Here is a 26,777-nt window from a genome sequence, read left to right as displayed (position 1 = left end):
CAGACACATACTTGCTTTAAAGAATCACTGGATAGCAATAATGAGCCCTAGCCAAATATCCCCTTCCCTGAAGACACTTACTCAAACTGAAATTAGCTAACCTGGAATTGAACCTGACAATTTCTGCTCTGTCTGACACTACGCTGTCTCCATTCAATCTGAGGATTGAAACTGTAGCATTACATACTTGTTTGCAGAAAGTAATTTATTTTGCTAGTTGAAATGGTTCAGTGTGTTAGTCTGGATCTAATGTTGATTCTGACTCTGTGGATTCAAGCCCCCCTCCAGAGATTTTAAACACATCACAGCCCGGATTTTGCTCTCAGCAACACAGGGACAGGACTCGCTGTTCACCTCGCTGACAGCTGCTCAGAATTTTCGCAGGATGGTCAGCAAAGCTTTCCGTTTGTCTGGTATCTTTTGCAGCACTGCTCCCTCTGCAAGGGATCTGTGATGCCTAAGAAACCAGGGGCTGAATCTTCAGCTCGGCAGGCAGGGGACCGCTTGCTGAGGTGTAAAATGACGCGTGGTGATGTCGGGCGTGTGTCCCGACGTCATGGCGCATCATTTAGATTTTCAGTTCGGCAGGTGTGCACCCCTGCCGCACTGTCAAAGGCCTATTAAGGTCATTTAACTGTCAATAAAAATAATTAATGGAGCTGCCTGTCCAACCTTAAGGTTGGCAGGCAGGCGAAGAGCTCAGGCGGCCTTTCCATTTTTCATGGAACCTCATCCACAAGTGGGATGAGATATCAAGAGTGATTTTAAATTTTGAAATTTTTTTTAAATTGAAATCAATGCACATGTCCCAGCTCATGTGACAGTTTCACATGAGGGAACATGTCTGAATATATTTTTTTTAAATCTTTTTTTCTGTTTATCACACTCAAATTAATCTTCCTGAGGCAACTCCCTGCCTCAGGGAGACTTCTGCGCTCTTTCACGTACATGCGCTAAAGAGCGCACTCCCGACTCAGGCAACCCACTCCCCAACCACACAGGGAGCGCATAGCGCTTCCAGGTGCGCATCACGCTGGGCGGGCTTCAACTGGCCCGCCCATGTAAAATGGCGGCGCCGATCGGGCCTGCGCCCGCTCCCACACCACCCGCCCGACAGGCAGAAAATTCTGCCCCTGGTAAACAATAGCAAGGCTGTTGAAGAATCCTCACGGAGGCACACGGGGTCCAAAGCATAAAGCAGGAAATATAAATTAGATTTTAACACGGTGCAAAAGTGGAATAAAAATTGGGAAATACGGATGGGATTAAGGAAGAGAGATAAAACAGACAGAAAAAGTAAACAAAATGCACTGGCTGAGGGGTGAGTACACCTTCCGCCTTATTAAAGACTCTCCATCTTTCACGACTTGCCCCATCAGACTGTCACATTGACGGTGTGGCACATCACCAGATCACACCTTGGCCTGACCCTCTATTCCTCTGGCACTTCATCCTCGAGCACTTCACCTTGCTCCATTCCCTAACCCCTCTTTCAAAATCTTTTTTCTGTACTGCCCTCCAAAGTATAATAAAATTTTTCTCACTGAGATATCTTCACCTGCTTCCCTCTCTCAGCCTCTGCACTGAATGACTTCTCATCCTCAGTGATTTCACCCTCCATCTCAACACATCATGTTCTCTCTCCTGAGTTCACTGCCCTCTTACCTTCCCCAAATCTCTCCCTCCACGTAAACTTCTCAACCCATATTCACAGCCACCCTGTTGACCTTGCCACCTCATGTGGTCTTGCTAGTCCCATCATATCAATTACAAATAAGGCCACCTCCGATCACTTCCTTGTGTCACACACCACCCACAGCCCCCTTCCAAGCCCCAGCCATATCTCCTCCTGTATCAGGCCCTGGAAAAAAAAACAACACCCCAATTCACCTACAACTGCACTTTCAAAATCTCAATTCTTTGGCCCTCTGTTCAGCGCAATATTTTTGCAGCAACTGATTTACTCAACCGCACCCTCACCTCCATCTTTGATTCTTAATCCCCAGTAAAAGCATTACTCTGTCTCACCCAGCCCATTCCACCTGGTACAGACCTCATCTCTGCTCCCTTAACTCTAAGGAAAGCAGGCTTGAAAGGATATGGCGGGAGACTGGTTCAGCCAACCACCAAGAGATCTGGCTGGGCCAATTAAAATCTTTATCAGGTCCTGCTCTCAACTGCTAAAACTGCTCATTAGTTCAGGATCACCCTGGAGTGCAAAGACAATCCTCGCTTCTTTTCTCCACTAAAAACCATCTTCTTAAGCCCTTCTTCCCTGCCCCCTTCACCCTTACATCCAACAAATGCTAGCAGCTCATGGTCTTCTTTGTCACTAAGATCAAGGCAATCCAAAGCAGCCACCTCTGCTGCATCCCTCCCTTACACTAGCTCACCTGGCCAAACTTCCTTTAATGCTACTCCATGCCATTGCCCTGAACTCAATTCCATGTCTAGTTTCTCTCCTATCTCCCCTCATGCTCCCTCTGAGCTCATCTTGTCTATGAGATCCACCTCCTGTTCCCTCAATCCTATCTCATTAAACTGATCACTCAACCTCACCTCCAGGCCCCTGTGCTAGCCAATATTGTAAACTGTTTGAACTCTCCAGGTGTTGCCCCTCTCTCCTTCAAATTTGCCACCATCACCCATCCCCTTAAAAAATCAAGTTTTGATTCCACCATCCTTGCAAACTACTGTTCAACGTCCAATTTCCAATTTCCCTTTCCTCTCTGAAGTCTTTGAATGAATTGTCACCTCCCAAATCCAATCTCATCTTTCCTGGAACTCAAAGTTTGAATCCTTCCAATCAGGTTTCTGTCCCTGCCACACTACTGAAATCATTCTTAAGTCACAAATGACATCCTATATAACAGTCACAAATGTAAACTTTCCCCCCCTCATCATTCTTGACCTGTCTGCAGCCTTTGACACGTTGACTACACCATCCTCCTCCAAAGCCTCTCCACTGTCATCCAGCTGGGTGGGACTGTTTTCACCTAGTTTCTTTCTTACCGATATGATTGTAGCCAGAGAATTAGCATCAATAGCATCTCTTCTCATTCCTGAACTTTAACGCTGGTGTTTCCCAAGGATCTATCCTTGCATGCTCCCCACCCCCTTTTCTCATCTGCATGCTGCCGCTCAGTGTTAGTTTTCACACATATGCTGATGACATCCAGCTCTACCTCACCACCATCTACCTTGAATCCTCCACTGCTGCCGAATTATCAGGTTGCTTTTCTGACATCCAGTAGTGGATGAGCAGAAACTTCCACCAATTAAACATTGGAAGACAGAAGCCATTGCTCTAAAGTCGATTTCCTAGCTACCGATTCCAGCCCTCTGGCAACTGTCTGAGATTAAGCCAGTATGTTCGCAACCTTGCTGTTACATTTGATCCTGAGATGTGCTTCTGAGCTCACTGTCGGGCCATCACTAAGACCGCCTATTTCCACTTCTGCAATGTTATCTGATTTCACTACTGTCTCAGCTTATCTGCTGCTGAAATCCTCATCCATGCCTTTGTTATTGCGAGGCTTGACTATTCCAATGCACTCCTGGCTGGGCTCACACATTTTACTCTCCATAAACGTGAGGTTACCCAAAACTCTGCCACCCATGTCTTAACTTGCAGCAACTCCAGTTCCCCTGTCACCCCTATGCTCAATGGCCTACAGTGGCTTCCGGTCAAGCAACATCTTGATTTTAAAATTCTTATCCTTGTTTTCAAATCCATCCATGGCCTTGTCACTTCCTATCTCTGTAATCTCCTCCAGCCCTATAGCCCTCCAAGGTATCTGTATTCCCGAAATTCCAGCCTCTTGTGAATCTCTGATTTTAATTGTGCCACTATTGTGTCTTCAGTTGCTTAGACTGCAAATTCTAGAATACCCTCTCTACATCTCTCTGTCTACCAACCTTGCTTTCCTCCTTCCCGACGCACCTTAAAATCTCTCTCTTTGACGATGCTTTTGCTCATCTGACCTAATAACTTCTTTTGTGGCTTGGTGTCATACTTATTGCTACTGCGCACTTGTGAAGCACCTTGGGATATTTCATTATGTTAAAGGTGCTATATAAATAAATTGTTGTTGATTTTTTTTTAAATCTCCAACACTAATTTTCTTCTGAGGGAATGAGACTCCTCACTGTACAAAATAATTTCCTGGGCTAGAGGGATTGTTCACTCATTCCTTAATTCACCAGCCTTATGCTTTCAATCATCCTTAGTGTAGAGCAAATGCATAAATACAAGTTCATACTGTTGCAGTCATTTCAACACTGAGTCTGTTGGTGAGGGCTGCAACATCACATTGTGTGGAGGAGCAGGGTGTCTCTGCATTCAACTGTGTATGTGACTACTTCAAAAGCTGGTGCCAGATTCCCTCTTTTACAATGCTAAGCACTGAAAGCCTCATCTTCTCAAATTCCAGGCCAATATAGATAGCCATTTCCATGCAGTACTGAGGGAGGGCTCCACTGTAACATGTCATCTTTCGGATGAGATGTTAAATAGAGACCCTGTTTTTCCTCCCATGGTGGATATACAAGGGTGCATGACAGGATTCAACAAGGGCAGGAGAGTTCCCCTCATGTCCTGGCCAATATTTATCCATCACTAAAGCAGATTAGCTAGTTATTGACCTTATTAACGTTTGTGGGACCTTGCTGTCTACAAATTGGCTGCCACATATGTATAAATCACAACTGTGGCCACATTTCAAAAGTATTTGACTGGTTGTGAAGCACTTTTGAGGCATCTTGAGGTTGTGAAAGGTGTATAAATACAGGCCCTTTCATTTCTTTCAATTGGTTGTAACTGCAAACTCCACTGACATATGAGAAGACTAAGGTAGCTTTTTCTTCTTCTTTCATGGGGTGTGGGTGTTGCTGGCTAGGGCAGCATTTATTGCCCATCCCTAGTTGCCCTTGAGAAGGTGGTGGTGAGCTGCCTTCTTGAACCGTAACAGTCCATGTGGTGTAGGGACACCCACAGTGCTGTTAGGGAGCGAACTTTATGCAATAATTGTATTCAGTTATTTAATAAAACAGCACGGTTCCCACAATGCACCAAGTTACTGTTTAACATCTGTGGGAATAGACATTCCATCACTGATAGCAAACAGTAAGGTTGCAAGTTTGACTCCATGCTCTTCATCAAGTCAGATGCAAGGACAACACAACTGGTCTCCAGCTCCACAAATTGTTTTGGTGGGGTTGGGGGTCCAGTGGGGGTGTCAAACAGGCAGTTAGGGTTTTCACTCTTAATTGTAATTCCGTTACTCCAAGCTTGAAAGTATGTGTGCACTTATGTGTTTGAGACAGAGAGCCGTGAACAAGATTGGTCTCAACTGTCCTCTATCCAGCTCTTCTTGTCCCACCCCACCCACCACCCCTTAAACCAGCTTATATTTCACCTCTCTTCTATTTTTACTTAGTTCTGTTGAATGGTCATTCGGACTCGAAACGTTAACTGTGCTCCTCTCCGCTGATGCTGTCAGACCTGTTGAGTTTTTCCAGGTATTTTTGTTTTTGTTTTGGATTTCCAGCATCCGCAGTTTTTTGCTTTTATTTTGGTCTCAACTGTGATTACTCCTTCCCCTCCCCCATTATTGAGTACTTTACTGGGACTAAGGACTTGATCTCACACAAGATTAATGGTCTCAGAGGGGGCCTCATAATCGACAGAACTGACCCCTAACATGAACAGCAACCTAATGAAAAGAATCAAGAAAAAAATTAAAGAACAAAAAGGAATGGCCACTTTACCCCAGATACAAAAAGTTATTTTCCTAAAGATCAATACCAAAACGAGTATTCATTTCACACAAAGTAGACAGTTTAAAGAAAAACAGATACAAAGACAAATGAATAAAACTGACTCTTGTGTGCCAATTTAGAGAACGAGACAGAAAGCCTTAGAATCTAAACAATTTTAAAACATTTTTGACTTTCCATTAATTGGAATAGTAAGATCCTCACCTCTGAACTCCAGGCCCCGTAGCTGGTAGGTGACCAAGCCATTTCCTATTTCTATAAGGTGAACCAGTGCATTGAGGTAGTCGGAGGCGAGAATGAAGCAATCCCCAGTATTGAAGTTGCCCCAGCGTCCCAACATCAGATCCCCACACAGGCTGTGCTGCAGAGATCTCGTCAAATGCTCGTAAAAGATGGAATTCAAATTGTTGTCATCTGAGCCTACAAAACATGAAAAAACAACATTAAAGGCATCAAGTAACAGATCTGTCTTGAGTTTATGAAAGCACTTCAAATTTGTAATGATTCTATCATTGCTACATTTTTAATCACCAGGATACAACATTCCCCCACTAGTACTAATCCTGACACTAGGATTGCAAAGGACCAGTACAGGAGATGAAAGCAAGCATATGTGTTAGAGTATGATGAGGAGTAGGAGATTTTTACAAAAATACAAATGATGTTTTGAAGCTGCAGGGTCCAGTTTAAAAACTGCAGCAATAATTTGGAAAACAAAATAGGTTTACTATTTTACGCTTGCAGTCTGTACTTAATCATTCAGTGGTTGGGTTTCTATCATGTCCTAAGATTTACTATTGCTGATTTAGCATTCATTACTAATGTTCCTCTGTCCACTATTTAAATGAAGGCACTAACTTGTTTGAAGGTGTTTTTGAGCAAACGTCAGAAAAAATTCGTGAATGGGTTACCTATTACAAATAATGCTTTGAACCCATGTGTCCATAAAACAACAAAGTAGACATGCTCATAAAACATATGGGATTTTCTCAACCAGGGCATACTTAGGTCAAAAAATCCATTACTAAAGGAATTACAGAAAACAAAACTGATTATGAAGTTTAGTTAAACTCCAATGAAAATTTTGTTGCTTCCTTTCTCCTCAGCACAGTTTTCTTGGGTCTCTTGCAGAACTCCCAAGCATTTAACAAGGTGATTTGGCTGAATTCACCTGTCAATGTTGCACTGAAGCAGACAATCAGGAGGTGCACATGAAGCAGCCTCAGAGCAACCTCCCGTGTACCCTTTCTGCCTGTGGCCCAGACTCTGTTCAGCACAGAAAATGGCCATTTGGCCCACAAATCTGTGCAACTCTTTTTCTCCACATGAACCAGCTAATCTAACACCATTCTCCTGCTCACTCCCCATTCTCCTTAATATGCCTCTTCTTCAAGCAACTATCCAATTGCTTTTTAAGCAAATTTGTGTTCTGCTTATTTGAGAAAATCTCACATGTTTTACAAGCATGTCAACTATGGTTTTCATGGACACACAGGTTCAAAGCATTATTTGTAATAAACAACCCATTCACATGAAATTTTTCTCTCTGACATTAATTCCACTTTCCAAACACCTTTTGAATAGGAATTTTTTTTTCAAAAACTTGCCTTGTAATTCTTTTTGTGGTTATCTTAAATTGGTGTCCTCTTGTCACAGTTGCGCCAAAGAGTGGAAACTTCTTGATCCTTACTATCCAATGAAAATTCTTCATGATTTTAAGATCTTTATCAGGTCACTCCTTAACCTTCTCAGCTCCGATGACAAAGAGCCTTAATTTTTCAAGTTTTTCATCATAACAGCAACCTCTTAATCATGGAAACATTTTTTCCAATGTGCACTGCACTTTTTCTATTTGCCTTAGTTAAAGCTTATAGGTCTCTGAGACATCTTCCTTCCTTAAAGATATTATAAAACACATTGTTATTGTCATCTACCTACTCTATCAACTTCCATGACCTTGGTATCAGCTAACTATGGTCTCTTTGCACCTGTGTTCCATTTAAAATTTTAGCATTTAAGCTGTTTTTCCTTTCCTTATTCTTAATTTTCGTAATCCTACAATGAACTGCAGCTGCTCCCTATCTTGCTGAGCGACGTACTTTCCCCTGCACTTCCCCACAAAAGCATGACTGAGATTTAGAATTCAATTCATTGGGGACAGTAGGTGTAAACACATACCCTACTTGTCTTGTGACAGAAATGCTGCTGGAATTCCTTTTAAAATGTGCCAAACTACCAAGTGCAAGGCACATGTGTTTCTTCGAAAAAATACACATTTAGATATGCACACTTCAAGATATACTTGCTTTAGAAGAAGCAGGACCAAATGAGAGGTTTATAAAGACACTTTAGAATGTTTGGTTGGCATTTGGTGAAGCACTTTAACATAACTGAACTGGCAACTTATTGTCTACAGAGTAGCAGTCACCCATAACTAAAAGGTTGGTTCCATGATAACAGGATCAGGACAAGTATTAGTGCTCTTACTCCTCAGAGCCACCTGTGGTTCTATTTATACCACAGGTGTAGGAAAACCACTCAGATTTTTCTTCAAATGAACCGACCAAAAAAAAGCTTTGCGCTTATATAGCAGCTGAGTAAATTTCTCAGAAAGTCTCCAAGTGCCCTACATACAGTGAAATGCTATGGATCACTGGTGTGGTTATCGAACAGGCAAACGCAGCAACCGTTTTACAGATGGCAATATTTCACAACGAACAGAAAAATGCATAACGGGTTAATCTGTTTATGACAGAAAAATGTTGGGCAGGAGACCAGGATAGCCCATGTTCAGTTTCAAAGAGTGCAATGGAATCTTTAACATTATCAATAAGCAAGAGAACTTACATTTATCATATACCTTTGCCCAAGCACAGAAATAGACACTTAGCAGAAAGGAAAAAATTAGGATGGGTAACTAAAGTCTTGGTCCAAGAGATGTCCTTCCGGAGATTAGAATCAAAGTGGCCAAAGACACACTGATAGTGGTGCAAATAAAGGAGAGATGTACAAGAGGATGATTTCAGGAAAAAAGAAGAGTTTGGGGTGATATAGGACTGGAGGAGAATGCAGATACAAGAGTGCAGAAGCCATTTAGAGATTTAAAAACTGGCATTTTACAATTACAATGCTGTGGGACAGGGATTCACTGTCAATGAGGACTAAGCTGAGGGGTAATTTTGGGCAAGTTAGGGTTTATAGAAGGTGTAGGATGGACAGTCAGCAAGGACAATACTGGATTAATTTAATCCGGCAGTGTAGAAGGGTTTTAGTAGTGGAAGAACTGAGGTGGGGACAGAGCTGTGAAAATAGAAGCAAGTAGTCTTTGTGATGGAGCACATTTTAAGTAGTTAGCTCAACTCAGGGCCGAACAGGATGCCAAGGCTACAAACAGACTGGTTTGACCCAAGAAACGGCAAAGCAGCACTGTTTCTGGTTGGGGCTGAAGACAATGGCCATGATTGTCTCAATATTCAGCTGGAGGAAGTCAAGTCTGGATGTCAAATAGGTCCAATAACATGTGGCAGTCAGGGGCTAAGAAATACATTGGACAAGGACAACTAAGGATCATCTGCATAAGTGTGAAATTGGTCCCAAATTGGCAGAGGTGCAGCATATAGATGAGAAATTGGACAAGGTAGATGATAAATCCTTACACACTTAGGAGGTGATAGTGCAAGATTCGGAAGAGAGAAACTATTACTGAAGATGATGCTTTTATAGCCAAGAATTGAACTATGCAAGGGAAGTCCCAGAGAAGTAAATAATGGAGGAGATCCGATGGGTCATGGTATGTTTACCCATGTTGAAAGCTGCAAAGCGGCTGTAGAAAGATAAGGTAACATGGTCATAATGGAGAATGCCACTTATGACTTTGGTTCATGTTGTTGTAATGTTACGAGAAGGATAGAAACTGGAGAGATTTGAACAGAAGCAATGAGCACAGAGGTGAGAGCCAAAACCAGAACAGGTATATGTCATGGAATGATTATGGCACAGGAAGAGGCCATTTGGCCCACTGAGTCCAGCTGCTGGTGTTGTGATTTGAACTCTGTCTCCACATTATTAGTCCAGGTCTGACTGGATTATTAGCCTACTAACATAATCACTATGCTACTATACTCTAATCAGGCAAACACATTTCAACATCAAGCACTGGATGGCCAGATACAGTATGGGATGGAGTAAAGCTCTCTTTATTCCCATCCTCGAATGCTTCTTAACCCCTATATTACAAGAGCACAATTTAATCTAATGTTCTCATTTCCTGCACCAGTAATCTTTACATCCTGAGGTTAGCTACCAATACTTCACTAACTGCAATACTCATTAGAAGTAGCACTGAAATTGTTCAAATTAATTACAATTGAGATCTTAAAGCCCTTCAGAGAAAAGGGGCTTTTAGTAAATCAGCCTGGGCTAAATCCGAACTCGGGTCTCAAGAGGTGAAGTAAAAATGTGCTGATGTACCATCCAATCCTCTTTATGGAGATTTTATACTTTACTGCTCACCATATGTTTATGTTTGGAAGTTTTAACGTTGGTCATTTATGGCATTTGAATTTGGATTTCAAAATTTATAATTTAAAAAGGGACAGTTGGTATAAAAAAATTATTTGGAGAATGTTTTGTGAAGACACAACAAAACGTCCAGCATTGCAGTGCGGTGAAGTCATGTGCCAAGTGACACCAGGCTTTGTCCATTGCTGATAATGGAGATGATCTACCTCATGGAAACCTGAATGCGCAGGCTAGAAATATACCATCAAGGCTTGAACAGACCCCAGTGTAAATAATAAGAGGTCTTTCGCTCTAGCCTTTTGCTCTAGCCAAATATTGCAAAACTTACACCATACAATCACAGGGTTAACAAAAACACATCCAAGTTATTCATTAAAAGCCCTGAAATGCTGCTTATGGGGCTGGCACAAATCTTTTCAAATTGAACATGCAAAAACTTGCCAAAGTGTTGCTTTTCTCCAATGTTACTATTGTTTACAGAGAGCACTTATACTGTCAAACAAGGATAATTAATCAAGCACAAAAAAAGATTTCCAGCTTACCCAACTTTAAAAATGAAATGACAGAAAATAGTATTGCAACATGTATTTGTAGAATGCCTTTAACGTAATAAAAACATCTCAAGGCACTTCATAGAATATCATAAGCAAAAATTGGCACTGAGCCACATAAAATGACATTAGGTCAGATAATCAAAAGCTTGATTGAAGGGATAAGCTTTATGGAGTGTCTTAAAGGAGGAAAGAGAGATGTAGAGGTGGAAGGGCTTAGGGAGGGAATTCCAGAGAGCCTAGGGAACTGAGTGCCAATTGTGGAGCAATTAAAATGGGGGGGATGCTCAAGAGGCCAAAATTAGATATGTAGATGCCTCAGGAGTTGTGGGGCTGGAGGAGGCTACAGAAATAGGGAATGATGAAGCAATGGAGAGATATGAAAACAAGGTTGAGAATTTTACGGCATTGCTTAAATGAGAGCTAGTTAGGTCAATGACACAGGGGTGATGGGTGAGCAGGGCTTAGTGAGAGTTTGGACATGGGTAGCAGAGCTTTGGATGACCTCAAGTTGATGGAGGAAAGAATGTGAGAGGCTGGTCAGGAGTGTGCTGAAATTGTCTAGAGGTAACAAAGACATGGATGGAGGTTTGAGCTGAGGCAGAGGTGGAGTCAGGCGATGTTACTGACTTGGGAATAGGCAGTCATGGTGTTGGTACAGATAAGTGGTCTCATTTCAGAGTTAAATAAGACACCAAGGCTGCAAACAGATCAGTGCAATTTCAGACAGTTGCCAGGGAGAAAGATGGCATCAGTAGCTAGGAAACAGTTTGTAGCAGAGATCATAAACAATAGCTTCAGTCTTCCCAATATTTAATTGGAGGATATACTTCCTCATCCAGTACTGGAGGTTAGACAAGTAACCTGATAGTTTAACAATAGTGGAGGAGTTGAGAGGTGTTGGTGGTGAGATAAAGCTATTAAGTGAAAATGGAAGGCTGCTCACATGTGTAGGCATGAAAGCCACCTGATGATTTGTAAAAAAAATCATTCTGTACTTGTACAACTCACATTTAGATGGTGATTTAACGTCATAAAACACCTCAAGGCACTTCACAGAAGCATAATAAAACAAAGTGTGACATCGAGCCACATTAAGGAGATATTAGGTTAGATGACTAAAAACCTGGTCAAAGCTTGTCTGCCGTTGCTTCGTATCCCATCAAAAAGCTACTGAATCTTGATATTGAAGGCTTCAATTATCCCAGCTCCACAACTCTTTTGGCTGCCAATGGTGGAGCATCTTTTAGGGGAAAAAAATCCAGATTTTTTAAGACCCTTTGTTTGCAAAATGTGTTTCCTGGCTTCCCTCCTAATCACATAGCTCTAATTTTAAGATTATGTCATTGCAATCTTTCTTTGTATCCACCCTTTTGTATCTTTCACACCTTTAAAACACCAGGTGATATTATTAATTGACTGAAATCCCATTTTAATCTCCAGCAATGTAATTTACCTAAGCTATCTTGTGCTGCTGTTGCATTGCTGGCACTGGTGAGGCACTGTCATGAGCATAATAATTTTCATAATATTTTTCTGGCTTATTGTAAAGTAGGTTGCGTTGTATTGTTCTGTCTGTGAGTGTGATTTAATTACATTTTGTAGCCAAGGAGACTTCAAGTTGCAGTTATCAAAAGAAGTACAGTGTAGAAGTGTCTTTAATATGCTAATGAGTAAACATGGTTGGGGTCTTAGCATGTAAGGTGTAAAGAGAATTTGCATGTTTAGATAGATGAAGGGGGATTTGGTTTTCAAAGGGATCTCAGTCTGTTTACAAAAAGCCAGACAAGCAAGCTGAGGAATGTGCTTATTTTTCTCCAGGGTTACTGACAAGATATAGTGGCAACATGGAAAGATTTATATTATGAGAAAGGTAAAATTCCAAAGACATATAAAAACAATGGAATTTACATACTAAAAAGGGAGAAACGTATGTAAAGGAGAATGAGGCTGTGTCAAGCGAAGACATTGTGAGATTTAAGGGAAATGTGTGAAGCCTCAAACATTTGTGCATAAGCCCACTGTCTACAGAAACCAGAGCTGGAGAAAAGTCATTTTGAATTCCACTGTCCAGGGTATTGTGTTAATCTGCTGGATCTGTTTAAAATCTATTTTTGGACTGTTGTCTTAAAAGGGGAGTCAGGTTAATTAGGCTTTTTAGGAGTTATTATAGTAGTAATTTGTAATTCTATGTTTGTGCTTGAAATCTTCACTTTTGTTAATAAACATTGTAATTTAGTTTTGTTTTAAAATCTCTGAAAGTCTTGGTGGACTTATTACTTTTGAATTCAGGGCAAGCATCTCGAAATAAATACAAATTGTAAAACTGCTGTGATAGCGTGACCAAGTTTCCTCATGGATTTGATCAGGCCTGGCACACATCATCTGCCGCGTCGTAACAGGCACCAGAACAATTTGGAGTGCAGTGGACAGTCATTGCATTGTTGCAAGGTCTGCTTATAGCTCATCTGGGAGCTCTGCCCAAGTGCACTCAGGCAAGCTCCACCAATGTTATAAATTAAAGTAAATTAAAGTATATTAAAGTAAATATTTGATGTAATTGAAGGTTGCATTGGAGCAGTATTAGTTTTAGATGAGCAGTTTAAGGAGCAATACCCAAACAGAAGAAATGATTGACAAGTAAATGAGCTGAACTGAGTTGAAAGTCTATTCTGAATGCTTTGATTTTACCTTGTAAAAACAGCATATTTTCTCCCCTCACCTCGTGAACATTTTGACAAAGGGAAAAGTCAGTGGCGAAGTATGCAATTAGAGGTGAGATAAAACAAGATTTGAGAAATAACTTGCTGCGTGCAATTTAATGCCCCCCCATGCAATGAGTTTTGGAGGTGGAGGGCATTTAATTGGGCAGGAGGGTATTGAGTGGGGGCTCCAACATCTACCAACCTCTGACCAATTAAGTCCAGGGTGGGAAGGTTCGTAGATGGCCTTCCCACCCAGACACTAATTGAGGTCCTTAAGTGGGCAATTAATGCCACTTAGGGCCTCCTCCCGCCACTTAGGAGTTGACAATGGGAAGCCCGAAAAGCAAATCCGGTTGAGTTAACTTATGAGCTTCTAGGGGGTGCCCCTCGTCGTCAGGCGTTTGATCAAAAGGCCCAGCATCAGGAAGAGGGAGTGCTGCTGAAAATCACTCACCTGCCTTTGCCTCTGATCCCCCTCTTGTGACCCCAACCATGACCCCCATCCTGCCTTCACTTACCTTTGGCATAGGGTCCCTCTTTGATCCTGGACCTCTGCTGGATGCATTACCAGTTGCTGCCATCTTTCCTGGTGTTTGGCTGGCAGCTCTCCGTGGAGATGGGGGTCTGGAATTTCCTCCCATGGCCTCCTTGATCCAGGGGAAGGCCTAATGCTGGCCACTTACGTGCCTGATGGGCACGATATCGACCAACAACAGATGTAATGTGAAACAAAAACAAAAATACCTGGAAAAACTCAGCAGGTCTGGCAGCATCTGCGGAGAGGAACACAGTTAACGTTTTGAGTCCGAATGACTCTTCAACAGAACATGGGGAACAGAAGATGTAATGTGTTGAGATCCCTGTTGCAAGCATTAAATTATGCCTGTAGCCTCTGACAGAAACCAGGGCTTGGAGGGTTAAATTACGAGGTCAGACTGCATAATCTTGGCTTGTATTCTTTTCAGTATAGATTGAGGAGTGATCTGATCAAGGTGAAGAAGATTTTGCTGGATTAATATAATAAATTAGCTTCTAAGCAAAAATTTTCATATCTCACCTGGGTTTCTGTCGAGCTGAGAAGCCAATCTGGTATTTGAATGATCCACCCGCTTTGTGCTATAAAACAATTTGAAGTTTTAACATAAAAACATGCAGCACACAAAACAAAATTGCAACAGTCAGCAATGACACATATCAAATCAATAAGACAATGGTAAGGGTGTACAGTCAGGGTCACAATCCTTCACCAACCCACTCACAAAATCATAATCTCAGCCGGAAGAAAGGCTAGAGGTTCCCCAAGGGGGAAAGAGAGAAGATATAAACTGTTGGAGTAAGGGTCTTACTCAGGCTCTATAACTGCAATGTCTAGGGACTGGTAATAGAATGGCACTGGAAGGAGTTTGGCAGTACAGAAGTGAAGGAGTAGAACCTGGCCTTATGTCTCTGATACCAGGTTTCAAATCCACTTTAAAGTGATGAATTGAAAGTCTCCTCTGCCTGCCAACTGTAAGAATCCAAAAAGGAATAGGTTTGGGTAGTCTCAATGTGGCACGTTGTATTTACATTTTGACAGAATGAAACAGTTCTCTGTTTCTCACAAATTCGCAATCTCACTCAAATCACAAAATGGCCAGTGCGGGAAACAGAGAAAAAATAATTTGGGTTTCCCTTCTGGGGTGACAGCTGAGGTACAATGTCAGAGCAGAGTAAAGGAAGCTTTATTTAGTATCTGGCTGTGCTATAGTTATCTTGAAAGTGCCCAGTACAGACACTGCATGCCTGAAATGGGAACTGTTTGATTTCCCTGTAAAACTACTCTTGACAAAATAACTTATTTTCACATATGAAGGAGGATCTCCTGCCATCTATGGTGCTCAGTTGGAACTCAACCTCCAGAAATCTAATACTGTTAGAATAGTGTTAATCTAATTCCTGTAGATTCCACAATCTACTGACTGCCTCCATCAGCTTTCACGTCGTTGTTTTTGAAGAGCAGCATAACATTTAAAGAGGAATAGTGCTGTAATCAATTCCAAGTACTCTATTATTAATTGTAAAGCATTTTAGGAGAGAAATAACAAATTGCATTTATACAGCAACTTTTAAATACTTAAATGTCTCAAAGTGCTTTGCAAGGATGGTATCAGTCAAAATTCATTTCTGGAACACAAGAGATACTGGGATTGGTGACCAAAAGCTTTATAAAAGGGGTAGGTTTTAAGGTGCAAATTAATAAAGGAGTGGTAGCAAGGCAGAGAGGTTCAGGGAGGGAAATCTAGAACTTGGGCACTAAGTAGATGAAAACACAGGCAATGGTAGAGTGAGGTAAATCATAGATGCTGTAAGAGGCCAGAATTGTAGCAGTGCAATTATCTCTGTGGGTTGTAGGGCTGGAAGAGGAGAAAAAAGTGGTAAGGCCACAGAGGGATTTGAATACCAAGATGAGAATTTTAAAATCGTGCAATTACCAACCGGGAGCCAATACAAGCACAGTGATGATGGGTAAGCAGGGCTTGGTGCAAATTGGGATATGGGCAGCAGAGATTGAATGAGCTCAAATTTATGGAGGATGATATGGGAGGCCAACCAGGAGAGTACTGGACTAGTCATCCATAGATGAAGGTTTCAACAGGTGAACTGAGGCAGGGTAGAAATGGTTAGTCTCATGGATGTGGAAGTAGACATTCTTGGTAATGTCACAGGATATGGGGTTGGAAGCTCAAGAGGGTAAAATAGAACAACGAGATTGTAAACAGTCTGATTTAGACTGAGACAGTGATGATGAAGGGGTCTAGAGTTGGTGGTTAGAGAATGGAGATTATGACGGACAGCATTAGCAGAGAAGACCACCCCACCCAAACCCCTCCTGAGACTATGTCCCCAAAAGGGGCACGTACCCACAACCCCACACCCCCCCTCCTGAGACTATGTCCCCAAAAGGGTCACCTAACCACCCCCCCACCCCCCACCCGGTCCTGAGACTATGTCCCCAAAAGAGAGGGACAGTAGCAAATTAAAGATTGCTTGGTTTATCACAAAATAGACAATGAGATTTCACTGATTTTACTTTAAGTTCCATGACTTCTAACCATGATTTTCTCAAAATGTTTATCGTAGCACAGTTACAGCCATTTCGATAATAAATGTCAAGTTCTTAAATTAGATGTCAGTGTACTATTAGCATCACTTAGAGCCACTGACAAAAAGCTTATTACATTCAAGGAGTGCTGAGTTTATTATTACATCACGTAAACCACACTTACTTGTAGTCTCTTTCCCAGAACTTGACTGGGCGTACATATGAAGTAATGAATATTGCACTTCCAAGAAATGGGTTTAAAGGAGTTGAGAATAAAGCTGATACGATTGCCTGGACGAATAACATGGCTGAATCTGAAGCAAGGTGTAGTTAAGAAATAAAAAACGCACATCATAACCACACCACACATTGCACTATACTGAAACCTCTGGAATGATGGCAGGCAATGGGCCAAAGGGCTTTCTCCATCAAAGCCCACCTTGAGGCCACATTATTAAGCATTCCCTATTGGCCCATTTATCACACACCTTCAGACATGTCTTCCTGTGTGTTAATGAGTATCTCTGCATTTGTTAGAATGGTTAGAAATTCAATTGTCCAAAGAAACATGCAAAGTAGCAATCAACAAACCCGACAAGAAGGTACTGTCAAAAATACTGAGCGAGCACACATGCCAGTTTATTTGTTTAAAGTTACACAGGTGCATGGACCTTTTGGTGCCGACTGTGGGGCACTGTGGTTCAACACTGATACCTCTCTGCAATTGTCCTTGCAGCACAATTTGTTCCTAACTACGTCAAAACTGGTGCAGATACAGTATAGGCACTTAAAATCATTTGATTCTGTAATTTAGCTTTCAGTTGATATAAATGCATTCTAATTGACTGGTTTCACAAAGCAGTTTTGATGGTGTTTGTCCATTAAGGTACATCAATCTAAAGCATTCTAATTTAAATTACAAAGATGTCAGAATTAAGTAGAGTGTACAAAACCAGACTCCAGTAGACTCCTATAAAGTTAATATCACAATCTGGATCATAAAACACATTTTCATGATTTCTAATACAGAGCTACTTTGAACGCCTTATCCCTTATATAAACAGTACTGTAACACCAATGTACAACAAAAGTGTATTATTTTTTATGCTTTTAAAGTATATTTATATTAAAGTATATTATTTAAAGTATATTTATATTAAGTATATAATCCTCTGTGTGAATTACTTTGTTAGAATTGCTGCCCTCATTTAGGTTTTATTACAATAAGAGGTTAACTGCTCCTCTGGGCATTAGTGTGCAGCTAATCCTCAACTCTCAAAACTGACAAGCAGGTATCTATGAAATCCTGCACTTCCACTGCAATTTAGTGTACAGCAAATGGACGTACAAACAATACAGATGATTCCTAAAGTATGAGTATAGGATACGGGGCACAGCAAAAGGCTGAGCAAAAGCATGGAACGCTGATCCCCATGTGATTTGCCAAGGAGCGATGTAAGTGTAGACAAATCTCAGTTTGTAGAAAAGTTCCCATAACTAAAATAAAAAAGGAAAATATTAAGCATCTACATTTTTAAAGCTCAAAACTTTCAAATATTACAGTTCAATGAAATACTGGTTGAAGTTGGATTTCCAAAAAAAAAGACTTAATCTTCCTTCAGTTTAATGATGGTTTTGATACCAATATTACAGGATAGCGTAACTTAGGTACTTCATTTTCCTCCCTTAGTTAACACTTCACACCACAATAGTATCCCTAGGGCAGAACATTGAGCTTGGCGGGCGGGGGCGGGTGCACGCCCGACCTGGCTGAGCATGAAAATAACACATGACAACATCGGGCGAGCATCCCGACGTTATCGCATAGTCCTGCAATATCTCATTCGGCGGGCGCGTGCCAGAGTTGGCAGGGCACCCGTCGACAATTAAAAGGCCATTAAAACTGTAATTACATTCAAATTTATGCTGCCCAACCTTATGGTTGGTGGGCAGGCAAAAATGCCAAGTGGCCTTTGCACTTATTAGGAAACCTCATCCACGGACAGGATGGGGTTTCCTAAAGCCAATAAAAATAAAATAAAAATTTTACACTTAAATTAAAAACATGTCACTGCTCATTTGACAGAGTCACATGAGGGGACCTGTTTTATGACATTTTTATTTTGTTCATTACTTTTTTTAAACAGCTCCGTGCCTCAGGGAGATTGAAGCACTCTTTTGTGCATGTACGCGAAGTTTATGCAAGGCCCACTCACCCTCCTCCCCTCACCCACATAGGCAGCACTGAGTGCTGCTGCTCGCATTCCACACTTGAGTGGGCCTTAATTGGCCCACTCGCATAAAATCACGGTGCGGTGCCGGTTGCAGGTGTCTGCTTCCCAACTGCAATTTCCCAACTGCCCCTGCCGAGCATCCCCACCAAGGACAAAGTCCTGCCCCTAGTCTCTGGCTCCCGGTACTTTCCAACATTTCTCCACTTATCATTCCCCATTATGCTTCATGAGATGGAAAAAGTCATGAGCAACACTGACCATTCACGAAAATTTGAAAAATCCACCACAAAAACACTTAAAATTGGGGCCACCATTCTGGAAAACTGCAGCTAATATTCATCCAATAGCAACACCAAGGCCTCTGGAGCACATGGAATTCCTGCTGAAATTCTGAAACATGGTGGAGATAAACTCCTGGCATGGCTACACAACCTCATATCCCTCATTTGGGAAGAACATATGCCAGGGGATTTCAGAGACACTGCGATCGTGACTATATTCAAGAAGGGAGACAAGTCCAAATGCGGTAACGAAAGAGTCTCCCCACTGTCTGCTGCAGGGATGAACATTGCAAAGATCCCCCCGAACTGCTTCCTCCCAGTGACTGAGGACCACTTTCCACAGTTGCAGTGCGGTTTTAACCAATCAAGAGGCACCACAGCCATGATCTTCGCTGAATGGCAAATTCAAGAAAAGTGCAAGGAACAGCACCAATCACTATACATGGCCATTTTCAACCTCACAAAAAGCTTTGACTCTGTCAACCTTGAAGGCTTATGGAGTATCCTCCTCAAATTTGGCTGCCCTCAGAGATTTCGCAGGAGCCACCCCATCACTCCACACAGCATCACAGGAGGCCACTGTATGGATATCCAAATTAGACATCCCGTTGTAAATTTTTCCTGTCATATGGAAGTATTAGTTAACATACAACAGGCAAGGTAGATCTTCCCTGAAATTAATTGTTACCTACAATCCACGATACAGGTAATATATGAAAAATCACTGAACTGTGTAAAACCCTTCTGACTGCTTAGCTCTCAGTCAATAGTAGAAAGATTGGCAACCAGTTGTGTTTTTGTTCTTATAACATACCTTACTGAACAGTATGGACATAAAGAAGAGGTCCAAAAGCAGGGTCTCTGAAAAAGCTTTGTAGTCGAAGGTGAAGAAGAGCACAGTGAAAACAAAAGTTACATATTGGTATGTGGGGCTACTGTAAGAAGATCGAAGCAATTTCATCCCGGCAATTGTGATCATTAGTGCGCCAAACCTAGAGGAGAGCACAGAATTGGTTCTTGAGAGTACCATACTTAAAGCAATCAATTGTAACCAACAGGTCAAACAAAAATACGATGATTGAATCTTTAGGGTTATCAAAAAGAATTGCAATAAATGCTGCGAAAGTTGCATTCCAAACAAAAATGCCATTTTCTATTAAATTAATTTATTCAGTAATAAATAAGCAAATCAAAGTATTTTTCCATCTCTATGAATGCATAAGTGCAACTATCTAACTGTTCTGTGCCACCTATATGGTATTATTGCCATTAATCAGATCAAAGAATCTCATTCCACAAAGAACCCAGAGGGGGTCCATTACGGTTTCACACAAAAAATTAAAATTCAAATAATTTTAGAGGACACTGTGGAGTAACGTCACTGGCCCAGTAATCCAGAGGCCCAGGCTAATTCCCTGGGGGCATAGATTCAAATCCCACCACGACAGCTGCTGGAATTTGAATTCAATTAATAAATCTGGAATATAAAGCTAGTCTCAGTAATGGTGACCATGGCAACCGTCACTGATTGTTGTAAAAACCTATCTGATTTACTAATGTTCTTGAGGGAAGAAAATCTGCCATCCTTACCCAGCCTGGCCGACATATGACTCCATACCTAAAGCAATGTTGGTGAGTCTTAACGGCCGTCTGAAATGGTTTAACAAGCCACTCATTTCAAGGGTAATTAGGATGGGCAACAAATGCTGGCCTTGCCAACAACGTCCACATCCCGTGAAAAAAATGACAGCAAACATTCTAAGTTGAAAGTCTGGGCCTAATCAAACCCTACATCTCTGTACTAGCCTCAAAAATTATTTATAAGTATATCTAGTCAGATATGTCAACAGCATTGCATTTGAAAAGAATGATATCATGAGCAGCACCAAGGGGAATGATTTCTTGTACAATACAAAAACACTATGGATATATATTTATAGCTCCTCGGTGGTTCACATATAGTTACCAAATCTCCACAGATAACTCAGAAGAAACAAACAAGTAGAGGTAAAGCACTTCCTAATTTGTGGAAATGGATCTAAAATAAAACGGTACTTCAGATTCATGGGAGATCACTCTAAGCTATTCGGTACTCTCTTGAGCAGTTAGGTCTGGGAAGTTGCTAAGAAATATGAATTGACCTGATGCCGCTGCCAGGAATTATATACAGCACAAGAAAAGGTATAAAAGGAAAAAAATTCTTAGGTGAGGGAGAGAATAATAAAGAGAAACACCTTACTCTGCGTCCAGTTTCTTTGGGCTAGCTATTGTCTTAGCACTGCTGCTCAGTTCATTGAGAACAATCAATGGGTAAATAACGTTCTTTTCCACAAAGAGAAGCCAAACGTAAATCTTTTCAAACCACATGACATGAGCAGCATCTGTGAGAAGAAAACAGTTAAGGTGGCTTTCTGAAGGACACAAAGCCAAACAATTCAACATTAGTGCATAATGTCAATATTCAATAACAATCTTCTTGTTGACTGGCAATTACATTGTAACTCTTTCGGGTACAAACCCATTTTCATCTGTTTCAGATAAAGTTATAGTGTTTCATAGTTTGCCATTGAGAGATTTGAACTCTTGCTCTTGGGGTTACAAACCCAGTAACTCTTTCGAGTACAAACCCGTTTCCATCTGTTTCAGATGAAGTTACATTGTTGCATAGTTTGCCATTGTGAGATTTGAACTCTTGATACTCTTTCGAGTATAAGCCCATTTCCATCTGTTTCAGATGAAGTTACATTGTTTCATAGTTAGCCATTGTGAGATTTGAACTCTTGCTTTTGGGGTTACAAACCCAGTACCATAACCACTTGGCTATTTAGGCCAAGCTGGCAATTACATTGTATAGCAATTACATTAAGACAACTAATTGTTAAAACAGTGGACATTAGTTCACCTATAAATGGGTACAGCTGTGACATTCCAGTGTGGAAAGGGCTGTTACACTGGAGAGCTGTCTTGAGAATAAACTAGCTTGAAGTAAAAGACTAGCTTGGACTCATTCTTCCACGACAAGCACTTATTGTAGGTAACACATAACCAGGGTCATGGGGAGAACATGGAGTAGTGGCATTGTCACTGGACTAGTATTCCAGAGGCTCAGGTTCTGGAGACCCGGGTTCAAATCCCACTCACCTGGTCTGGCCTACATGAGACCAGACCCACAGCAATGTAGTTGACTCTTAAAAATGCCCTCTGAACAAGGGCAATTAGGGATGGGCAATAAATGCTAGCCAGCGATGCCCACATCCCATGACTGAATAAAAAAAAGTGATCCCTCTGCAGATGCTTTTAACAAAAAATTATTTCATATTGGTGGCGAAATATCACTGAAATTTACAAATATATAACTTACTCTTAGTATTCTAAATACTATAATTACCCAATCACCTGAAATTTGCCAAAAATGTGAAGGTTATTTCCTCTAATATAAAGTGAAACTTGCAAGTCATTTGCAATAATTGCATATTATTAACTATGGAAATGTGTCTTTCCTCCAATTCAGTTTTAAAATTTGATCCAATTACATGCTTTAGAGCACATGCCAATAAAATTGGAAGAGGAAGTTGGAATGTAACCTCAACTGGGCTTGATTAAACCACCTCCGTTGTTTTGTTTTATCCTTAACTCCACAAAATTATTTTTATGATCATTTTGACAGTTGCCTCAGTGAACTCTTTATTATGAACTTTTGCACCAGTTTTCATTTTGAACTTGCTTCTTGCTTGAAAAGTTGAGAATCTCATCAGAATATCACAGCGTTACATTGGTAAATGCTGTGCTGACTTTATTGCCAGACTACTTTGAATTGTAATACTTTGAGATATTACAGTGCAAAATTAAATCAGTGAACCATTCATTCCAACTTTATGGACAGTCACAACTCATTATAGTTATTATTTCTATAGCTATTACAGGAGTACCTACTTCTCACTTCAAACTGATAGTATTCCTTGGTTTTCAGCAGTGGATGAGAAAAGCAGTGCCAAGGGAGCTGTTTTCTCAGCTGAGGCAGCAGGTAGTGTGTTAGAAATCCCACTGCACCTACTAGGGTATACAGCACATAACTGAGGACGGGCTGAGAGACAAGAGAAATACACAGTCAATACATTTACTTCAGTTTACTGAGTCTGCAGCACTTAATGGCAATTTGCCGTGCAAGCCATTTTTGAGATAGTGTAACAACATAAATGCAAATTTAAATACATTTCTGAAAATTAAAGACAAAGGGGTCTATGAGATTTTGTATCCTTCTCAACGGCATTACTGTAATCTTTGTGTTAGCCACCCCCTTTATTTTGGGGGCAGGGAAAGGGGTTAAAATTCAAACCTTTGCACATTTTGAGATCAAAAATGAAGATTAACACAATACGCTTCACAAGTGTTGAGTAACAATGTAGAATATTAATATCCAGCAAATTTTCCACTTTTTCCCCCCCAAAGTATCTGAGCCACACAAACTGTGTCCACACTAGTAGATGTCTTACAGGGGTCTTACGCAACAAGAGAGCAGCTCATGGTGGATGCAAGTTCTTACTATGTTGATTGCTCTTCACTGCATAAACTAAACTATGACTCTCTTGGTAATCCTGTTCTCTTAAGATGACAATAAATAAAACATTTCTTACTCTCCCCTGAGCAACTAACTAATGCAGTCTTAATTCTAAAGGAACTCTGATTATCCACCAATTTCCACTAACCAATGGGGAATGGCAGATAATTCATCTTCCAATGGAGAGGAATTTGCAGCAGGTAGTTCCTAATTTTACAATCATAACTAAGAACATTTAATAGTGATTAAAGTTTCAACAATAACTGTTCACATCAATGATTGCATCCTGCTTACAAATACTTCACAAGGCTTTTTTCTGTGTAGAAGATTTATGTACATTTCACAATTGGGTGGCCAATTGTATGTGCATAACTCTTCAAACTGTTTCTGCTAGAATCATCATAATTGAAGGAAACTATGGCACTAACTTAAAATGCCATAGATATTCACTCCCACCAAAAAATTGCTGAAAGAGATGAGAGGTATTGCAGATTGGTTTTCTCAGTTGCACGATCCCGCATACAGAGATTACGGGTGGAATGTAAAAAACATATTTCAAAAAGTGATTAATGATGGTACAGGACAACCAGTACATAACAGCAATGACAGTGGGCTAGAACTTGTTGAAACTGGAGTGTGTCTCAGTGTGCCCAGTCAGTTGCTTCTTCCTTTATTCTTTAGCTTAAATTTCCTTTGTGCCATTATCTGTTGCAAGTGAGAACTGATAAAGATATGGTAAGGCCAACAGGCACCTGGGTCCTCAGTGAATGATGGGAGCAACAATGTCCTTCCTTATTTAATATGGTTTAAGGATTGAGACAGAAGCAAAGGAATGAATGAGGAGGGCAAGTCAGAGCTGGTGAACCAGAGTCAAATCTAGTCTAGAAAGATAAATTAAAAGAGTGAAAGAAAGGCTCAGAGATTGAAAAATGGCAGTCAGGGAAAGTAATTTAAAACATAAAAGCTAACATTTTTAAAAATCTCCAAGAACAATTAAAGCTATAATTAGAAGGTAGGACCAGGCTGGATATCCCTTTTTCAGCTGGCCAAATGGTCTCCTTCTCTGGCATAAATTTCTATTATTCTAACAACCAGAGGTTGATTAACATTGCATTAACAATTATCATGTTGTTGAAAAGTGCTTATTCTGTTAATTACCAGACTTGACCTTTTGTGATGGGTTTAATGAGCAATTAGTGCGCAAGGTTTTTTAAAGTGGTGAAGGGTGAGATGCTGGTTGTGCAAAGCAAATGATGGAGCAGCATAAATCAATCAGCAAGTTCCAGAGATTTGGAAACTCATGATGTATTTCTTAATCCCCTGATTTGCACAGCTCACAGGCTGCAGCTTGACCAGCAATGACATTTAAATGTAAAAAAAATTCTAAATTTAATTTTGTTTTCTGATATTTCATAACCTAACAGCTAATTATAAAGCTGTAATTTGTGCCAACGTTATTCTGGTTTGCTCTCAAAAGGATCCCTACACCAATATTGCACAGCACACTATCACTCTTCAAGAAAAGTCAAGTTGGCCTTGGACAATTTTAAGATCTAATTTTAAAATCTAACCATCCTGGGTTAGATTAAGAAACTAGAGGCCATTTTTTTGTCACTTAACTTTAAACAGTAGATTTTAAGCCACATAGGAACCAGAAAATGGCATTTGGCCCCCTCAAACCTGTTCCACCAGTCAATGAGATTATGGCTGATCTGTGATGTAACTCCATTAACCTGTTTTGCCCCATATTCTTTAATACCTCTGGTTGGTTAACAAAAATATATCAATTTTAGATTTAAAATGAATAATTTACCTAATATCAATTGTCATTTGCAGAAGCAAGTTCCAAGCTTCTATCACCCTTTGAATGTAGAAGTGTTTCCCCAACTTCAATCCTGAAGAATCTGGCTCTAATTTTCAGACTATGTCCCTTAGAATTGGACTCCTCAAATCAGTAAAATGAATTTCTCTCGGTCTACCCCATCAGTTTTCCTCAATAACTTGAAAGCCTTGATCAAATCACCCCATTCACCTTCAAAATTCCAGAGAACACAACCCGGACTTGTGCAATCTCTCCTGGTAAATTAGCTCTTGGAGTACAAGTATCATTCTGTCAAGCACACGCTGCACTCTCTCTAAGGCCAATGTATCCTTCCTAAAGTATGGTGCCTAGAGCTGAACACACCCAGGTGTGGTCTAACCAGGGCTTTATATAGCTGTAGAATGACATCTAACCTCTTGTATTCTAATCCGCCAGACATAATGCTAGTATTCCATTGGCCTTTTTGATTACTTTCTGTGCCTGTTCATGGAATTTCAATTATCTGGACCTCCTAGTCTCTATGGACCTCCACTGTTTGTAGCCTTTCACCATTTAGAAAGTATCCTGTCCTATCCTTTTCAGGTCCAAATGGGATGACCTCAAACTTGCTTCATTGAAGTCCATTTGCCAGTTTTATCCATTTGTTTAATCTATTAACATATATTTGTAATGTTATGCTTCCATCTACACTGCTTACAATGGCACCTATCTTTGGCAGCAACTTGGGAGATGTGGCTTTGTGCTCCCATCATCTAATTAATTGATAAACGTGGTGAATAACTGAGGCCCCAACACAGATCTCTGTGGGACACCATTAATCCCATTAAAAAAGACCTTGGAGTCATGGAGGAATTCAGATTCATTCCCCACTTCATTGATTTTCCAATTGGAGTGCTGAGGACACTTACTTGTGGTCTACCAAGGCAGAGTAACTCTTTCGAGTACAAACACGTTTCCATCTGTTCCTATTCAGATGAAGTTACATTGTTTCATAGTTTGCCATTGTGAGATCTGAACTCTTGATCTTAGGGTTACGAGCCCAGTACCATAACCACTTGGCTATTTAGGCCAAGCACCAAGGCAGAATAAAGGGGCCACACAGGGTCATGATGTAATTCATGTTGATATTAGAGCCAGATGCATGGTTATATCTTAGCTATGATCAAAAAATTAGTTAGCCACTAATTCTAGATAGTACAGCATTGAAAGGAAGAGGGCTTTCATTGGACCACAATTGGAGAAAAT

The 26,777-nt window shown here is 40.7% G+C and overlaps 2 protein-coding genes across 9 annotated transcripts in view; one reads left to right on the top strand and one right to left on the bottom strand.

The window, feature by feature from the left end:
* The window catches only part of pcnx1 (pecanex 1), a 296,740-nt gene that overhangs the window by 35,597 nt on the left and 234,366 nt on the right, over positions 1 to 26,777 (bottom strand). For all 8 annotated transcript variants that reach the window (XM_041214599.1, XM_041214600.1, XM_041214597.1 and 5 more), the window contains 7 exons: positions 23,086 to 23,236; positions 21,392 to 21,533; positions 19,967 to 20,144; positions 18,026 to 18,134; positions 16,822 to 16,951; positions 14,613 to 14,671; positions 5,983 to 6,198 (listed from right to left, as the gene is read on the bottom strand). In XM_041214599.1, the coding sequence (XP_041070533.1) occupies positions 5,983 to 6,198; positions 14,613 to 14,671; positions 16,822 to 16,951; positions 18,026 to 18,134; positions 19,967 to 20,144; positions 21,392 to 21,533; positions 23,086 to 23,236 (985 nt within the window). The remainder of the gene's footprint in view (positions 1 to 5,982; positions 6,199 to 14,612; positions 14,672 to 16,821; positions 16,952 to 18,025; positions 18,135 to 19,966; positions 20,145 to 21,391; positions 21,534 to 23,085; positions 23,237 to 26,777) is intronic.
* LOC121292522 (polypeptide N-acetylgalactosaminyltransferase 11-like) overlaps positions 1 to 26,777 on the top strand; it is a 108,557-nt gene that overhangs the window by 65,590 nt on the left and 16,190 nt on the right. The window lies entirely within an intron of this gene.

Source organism: Carcharodon carcharias, chromosome 20 (genome assembly GCF_017639515.1).
Source record: "Carcharodon carcharias isolate sCarCar2 chromosome 20, sCarCar2.pri, whole genome shotgun sequence".
Classification (NCBI taxonomy): domain Eukaryota; kingdom Metazoa; phylum Chordata; class Chondrichthyes; order Lamniformes; family Lamnidae; genus Carcharodon; species Carcharodon carcharias.
This window is presented reverse-complemented; position numbering and strand designations above follow the sequence as displayed.